Below are 6,781 nucleotides of genomic sequence, written 5' to 3' on the forward strand. Positions count from 1 at the left end.
AAAACACACTGAAGTATTCACATTAACAAATCGTTTTGAAGGCTCACCTAGTAACAAATTAGAGTGTTGCTGAGTCATTTAGGTTTAGGCATAATCAATTTAGCGGTTGACGTTTTAAATCTATCATGTGCACATCACCACATTATGCAAAAAACCAGCCCTTTCAAAACGCGTGGTAGAAAAATTCACAGTAACAGAAATATTCTTCATAAGCAGTTGAGAAGGGGCAGTGTGGAGCATCTAAGTCATACAATACAAAAACCATTGTAAATAACAGAGCTGTAAAACAGATGCAAAGTTCTAAAAACAGTGCTTTCTTTACAGTTCTTTTAATGGGTGAACACTTTGGCCAGAGAATTTTAAATTCTGAGGATCACACAAGCCTTTGCTTAAGATACACAATTAGATCCTCTGACATTTCAAAGGCCATTTGCTACAAGATTTACCTGTTCTACTTTCTAAAAGTGTTCCCATCAAGTAGTCATTATGAAGGGATCCATCTGATGACGCTACCCCAAAAAAATCAATACATGTTCAACCATTGCTAATGACAGAGGTAGAGAAAATTCTGTCTTCTGCCACAGCTTGTACCCCTGTTTTTAGCATTGTGTTGAGTGGGTTCCAGCAGTGAAGACACATGCACTTTCTTTTCCACCAGCTTGCTCATGGAAACAAATTTGTTCCAGCACGCTCTTGTAGTCTGAAAGCATCCAGCAGCTGCTCCAGTCGGTCAAAGTCGGATGTCAGCTTTCTTGCTTTGCTGCCTCCCCTTGGGCCTCCCCGGTTTGCTCGCTTGGATTTCGTTGTGCATCTCCTTCGCCTTCTATAACACACAAGAAAAGAGTGAGTGATCTACCCTAAACCAAAGAGGTCTTGCTCCCAGAACCCCAACTGTTCATCCACCAGTCTCAAAAACAAAGTAAAAAAATTTGAACCTGAAAACATGCATTAAATATGAAACCTTTTACTACTAGGGTAGCCGTACTATGCATCTCAAGAGAATCCTTCAAAAACAAATTCCTACTTGCAATCACCACTATCATTTTAAGTACAGACCTAACATACCTAGAAATGAAAGAATTTAACACAAACAGTAGGGTATTTATAAAAGTTGTTTGCTATGATACTATGACAATATAAGAGAAAAAACCTCATTACACAAAGTCTGAGCAGAATTTACTGAAGAGATGCAACTGCAATAAAGAAATAGTGTTATAGCTGTGTTTGTTCTGTGCATCCATTTTCAGCACCATGCCCCTCAATGTTCAGTTCAGCTGTCTCACTGCAAACCACAGAATGTTCTGAGGAAGAGAAAACATCTTACAGTGGCAATGAGCGGACAACTCATGAAGCCTGTCTAAAGAAGGATAAGAAGTGCATTGACAATGGTCTATTAGTACCTATATGCAAAGTATTGTATTTCACCTAACGATTACAGACCTAACAGGTTCAGACAGCTGGAAGCTAAGTGCAATAAAAAAGTCCTTGAATAGTGGACTAATTAGCTATAGGTACATAATAAGGAATAATGTTAAGGCCTTGTATCTTGCAAGGGTTCCGAGTAATTTGTATTGAACTGGCTTGATACAGTAGTTAAAGAAGAAAATTCCATGGACTAAGTTGTAAAGAGGTCTAAGCAGAGGTAGTACTGCCTCTTAATTTTAATCTATAGATCTTTAGAATAAAGGCAGTGTTCTCAATACAGATATTTATTGTTTCCCTATTTCAAATTGCACTGTACATCTGCATCTTTATTTATAGCACCATAAAAACCTTCTCTTTTCTATATAGAAGAAATGGCACATTGCTAGTGGGAAAAAAAAATTCTTTGCATTGCAAAGAACGTTGCAAAAAGCTCAGACATGATAGCTGTGTTTTGTGCATGCACAGAGTATTTAGGTGGCAAAATGTCTCAGAGGGTATTGGTAATTATCAAATTCAACCTGATGAAAAGTTGTATGGAAGGCTGATTAACCTATTAAACAGTGAGGCTTGTTCTGTTTATTATGGGTTGAGTAATAAGTAAAAATTTGTTTTACAAGGCACTTTCTCAGAAAACTCTTTATTTCTCAGTTTTATCTCCCCCATTACAAAGGATTCCATCAGGGTGGATCTACATGCAATTATTTCCTATTGGAAAGAAATCCCTTTTGCCCAAATTGTCCAAACACTTTCTACAAAATCTCCTACATTTGTTCCGAGACTGCAAAAGTTCAGATGAGTGGAATCTGATTTTTTTTAATGCCTTTTTTGCCTGCTCTGTACTCCCTTTATTCTGACTACTAGGAAGTCTTTAATATCCCTCCCACCATCTGGGCAGGTCAAGCTTTCCTGAAAGAATTCTTATTTAAAAGACAAAAACAAAAAAATTAAAAAGAAAGAGAGAGAGAGAGAGAGAGAGAGAGAGAGAGAGCGCGAGAGAGAGAGAGAGAGAGAGCGCCTTACAAGGTATTTGTGTTTAAAAGAAAAATCATCCTGGACACGAAGCCTAAACATTTCACTACCTAAGTGTTAAACATAGTGCACAAAGATTCAGAGAAAGAGCACTAAGGTTCTAATATGCCACTTATTAAAAGATTTTTCTCAACTCACTGAAAGAACTCACTAGTCTAAATCCATGTAATCTATAATACACTGTCTTGATACTACAGACTTTGTCTTTCTGCTGTCAGAGCTCTCCTACCAAAGGCTTATAGAAATAATTTTGCTTCTAGGTTCTGAGAATCCCAAAATTGCCTAAAAGCACACTCGAACTATTCTTCCTTCATGACAGCTATAAGCTCTTAAGAGTTATGATTCTCATACAGTATTTTGAAACCAACAGACAGTATTAAAAAAAACCCAAACCAAGTAATATGATACTGTAAGCCATAATACAGTTGTATGAGGTGGTAAGATAGCAACAGTTACTAGTTCTGCTAACGTGCAGCTTTTAATTCATTTTACTTCCTGTAACATTACTGACTCTTCAGTGTCTATCAGTATTCCCAATGCTTACATCTAAAACATTTCTACCATGAACTAAAATAACTTTTAATCACAAATTTCTACAATCAGTCTTTCATTCCAGTTCCGTAGGACTTCAACACCTCTGCTATCCCCATTTTTTTGTAGATGGTTGGACCATTACAACTTTTACAAGGAAGTCTCCTTTCCACTTCTGCACTGAACCTGTGTTCTGTGGCATATCTGCAGACACATAGAAAACCAGCAGTTTGTTTTAGAGATTAGACTTGCGGAGACTGGTCCTCATTCTTCATTGTACTTTTTCCCTTACTACTTTATTTAGCTACAATCACCTGTAAGATGATCTGAATATAAAGTTTCTTGGAATTGCATTGGTTACCTTGAGAGAGAATTGTGTAGATGAGCTATCTGCTGATTTCCTTACTAAAATCTTTCTTTTGTCTTTTGTCTTACGATTTCTGTTGCAGTTTTCTACTTATCAGATGTACAGTGTTGCTTTTACTAGATTTAGATAAAATGCATTGCCACAGAGTACTTGGAACCTATATTTTGAAGTTTGGTATATATGTCCATTCCGTAGATATTAGCAGGTTGTTTGCTTATTATGGACAAAAGCCACTGGAACAGTTGCTTTGAAGGGAGAGTATTATACAGTAATTATATGTATTATACATAATTATGCAGTAAACTCTTGATTATGTTGTTGGCTCATCAATGAGGGGATTAACCAGCACTCACTTCAGGTATCAAATAGTGCATGACAGGAAATGTGGTCTTTGAACAAGGCCTCACTGTCTAGTGCTGTTCAAAGCTGTTCTTGTTCTTTACAGGAAACATATCTGCAGGCTTTTCAAAGTGAATGTACTAAATATTTCTGGGTAGCTTAATTTACATATGTTTTATAGTAGCCTTTTTTTTTTAATCTGCATTATCCTACTCTGCTGTTATTCCATGCAGTTAAAAGCAAATGTACTTGCACTTTTGCAAGAAAATGCATATAGCTGTAACAAGAATAAAAGAAAAAGAAAAAAAGAATCAAAACTTGATGTCTATATTTGTATAATTAGGTAGTACTTAGAATAGATGGTTTGCCATGCACCTTGAAAGAAAGAAGATATAAGCACTAAACATGTGTTTTTCTCTTAATCTTGTCAGGTGTGATGCATATATGCATCCTGCAAGCACAAGTATATTCTGAACTGGAATTTGGGATGCAAAATAATTTTTAGCCTCTCTGGTTTGAAAAGACGTGATTGGGTAATACACTAGTACTCACATGAACGATAATACAATGCATTTTCCAATATTTGTGGTTTGGAGGCTTTTATCCAGCACCTAGGTGTACTATTAATACGAAATTTAAATATGTTTTCATTGTATCTAATTCAAACTGCAGAAGTATTCAGGCATTTTTGTGTATCTACTACCTAAGTAACTTTTATGAGCGACTCTGTACACTTTTCTGCAATGATTCAGTTACGCAAGCTGCAAAAGAGGTCTCCAAGAAAAACTAGACTCCTGAATTATGTATTAAAAATTAGGCTAACAGTTATTTAAACCACTCTCATCACTACACAGCTAACTGCATGTACAAAATGCATACCAACATGTATTACAGGCACAAAGTCACATTCTTTCTATAGCTCACAAAAGAACACAAAAGTTCTGGCTTATAATCACTCCAACAGCTTAACTTAAAAATACGGATTGTTTGTATCTTCTAAACGGACAAGATCAAAGACAATTTTGGTGTGTAAATTTGAGACTGAAAAAAATTAAAGCAAGAAGGTTGGCATTACACTCTTCACATGCCACCTACTTTGTATTTTTCCAACATTTTACACATATCCCCACATTAAAATAGACACACCTACACACATACAAATAAAGCCTTTATTTTTAAGCAGAAAAAAATTAAAGGCCCTGCTCAGCTGGAATTGCATGCATCTAGAAGCTATAGGCCCCAAACTGGCAACTGCAGAAGGAATGCCTTAGGATGTACATTAGTCTGACAGAAAAAAAAAAGAATCCCCCGCTACAAACAGCGCTACAGCCACTCAAATGTCACGCTGCCCACATCTGGTTGTCCAGTGATGAGGCTGCCTCTCAGAAGTCTTGCCATTGTCTCTGAGAAAAATATGTGCGCAAACAGGGCAGGTGCTTATCAACAGTTTGTTCTTGGCCACATTTGTTTTCTTCTGCTATTGTTAAAATAAACATAAGACCTCTTTCTGAAGATCTGAAAAGGGCCTTCAAATATCTGTAAGACCCATTCATTAACACCCACCCATGTAACACAAAAATGATTACACAGCCATATTACTATTTTTATTTAATGTAAGGCCCTTCAGCATACATCATCCCTCCTTCCTCTCAACTGAAGGTGCACAACCAGCTAAAAATTTTGGTAATACTAGAGGTGAAGTAAGATTAAGGATTGCATTAGTGCTCATCACCTTAAAAAAAGGACAAAATATCATCATAAATTAGAAAGAGACAATTTACCCAGAAATGAAGATCCAAGTAAAACAAACAATGCATTGTTATTGCTCTGTCCTCTGGCAGCTGAAAACAAAATTAACCTCCACAATAACCTTTCAAGCAGACACATAGCTTCTCCTACAGGCTTCAAGCCATAAAGCTTCCATTAAAGGATATTACAAAGAGTTGGGTCTTAATAACGACTTGATTTTTTCCACAAAATTTATCCTGACATGGACCCTACCACTAGGCACTCACTGCAGAGTGGCTTTTCTTTTACTCAGTAATACGTTGTACTTGCAAATAACCAACCCCTCCTATTTATGAAATCTGGGCTTCATATTACAGGCTGATCAGAAAAAAATATTTTTATTGCTGAGGGAAAGGGAATAATGCATGCACATAAACAATGTTTTGTGTACTACTCTTTTCATTGTAGTTTTAAATAAACATAATAAGAGACCAAAATGTACTCACCTGCTTTGTTTATATCAAGCTCTGATAACTTTAAGGCTAGTTCACTAGAGTTCCCACCCGGAGAGGACACAAGTATGTCATGTAACGCATTTCTTCTACCTGTCCTTCCTGAAGCAATAAAGTCTGCATATGTAGATTCCACATCAGTCATTGCTAACAAATATCCACATAGCAGTACCTGGAAGGGAGAAAAAAAAAAAAACACAACAAAACCCCCAACACTTAGTCCACCAGAAAAACAGATGACGTTATGGAATAGGAATAGAAGAACTAGAGGATTCTCATGTGGAGGAGACTGACTCAGCGGTAAGCAGCAAAAGATGCCACCTCAGTCTCAAAATTTGGAGACATTAGAGAAGAAACAGAGTACAAAACAGAAAAAAGGTGTGTGGACTTTATGTAATCTTTATTCAACAGTATTTTAAACAACTTCATTTTTCATACTTCATAAAGTGCTAGTGAGTACTTTATAAAAGCAATGACCTCAGCAACATAATTTCTTTATGGAGCTGTCTCTGCTTTTAATATTAGCTGGAAAGTAGGAGGTAGGTAGGGGGTGGAACAAAGTTCTTTTCTGCACAAAAAGCCAAGTGTAAGGGTAAGAAAGTACAAATTGATAATGCTTTTGCATGCAGAACACTGCGCTCATACACAGGCACAGCTATGTTTTGTGTTAATACTTCCTGTTAACATGATTAGTTTTGGCATTGTACATAGACCTCTTCAGACTCAACTAATTTATTTTGGTGTGGTAGTTGCACCAAAGCTAATGCATTACCGTGTCACTGAAACAAGTGGAGCTAATAGAGCAAGCAGAATAGCTGAACTATAATGCAGAGGTTAGAAAGCAGTGCTC

The 6,781-nt window shown here is 36.6% G+C and overlaps 1 protein-coding gene across 1 annotated transcript; it reads right to left on the bottom strand.

Moving 5' to 3' along the window:
- Positions 1 to 743: 743 nt before the first annotated feature.
- PKIA (cAMP-dependent protein kinase inhibitor alpha) lies at positions 744 to 6,454 on the bottom strand (the record flags this gene model as incomplete). The annotated part of the gene is made up of 2 exons (XM_082014839.1): positions 5,926 to 6,454; positions 744 to 823 (listed from the first exon to the last, which is right to left on the bottom strand). Exons 1-2 carry the CDS (start codon positions 6,074 to 6,076, stop codon positions 744 to 746), a joined length of 231 nt encoding a protein of 76 aa, XP_081870965.1. The 5' UTR covers positions 6,077 to 6,454.
- Positions 6,455 to 6,781: the final 327 nt, after the last annotated feature.

This window comes from Phaethon aethereus (genome assembly GCF_964289735.1).
Source record: "Phaethon aethereus genome assembly, chromosome: 2".
Lineage (NCBI taxonomy): Eukaryota > Metazoa > Chordata > Aves > Phaethontiformes > Phaethontidae > Phaethon > Phaethon aethereus.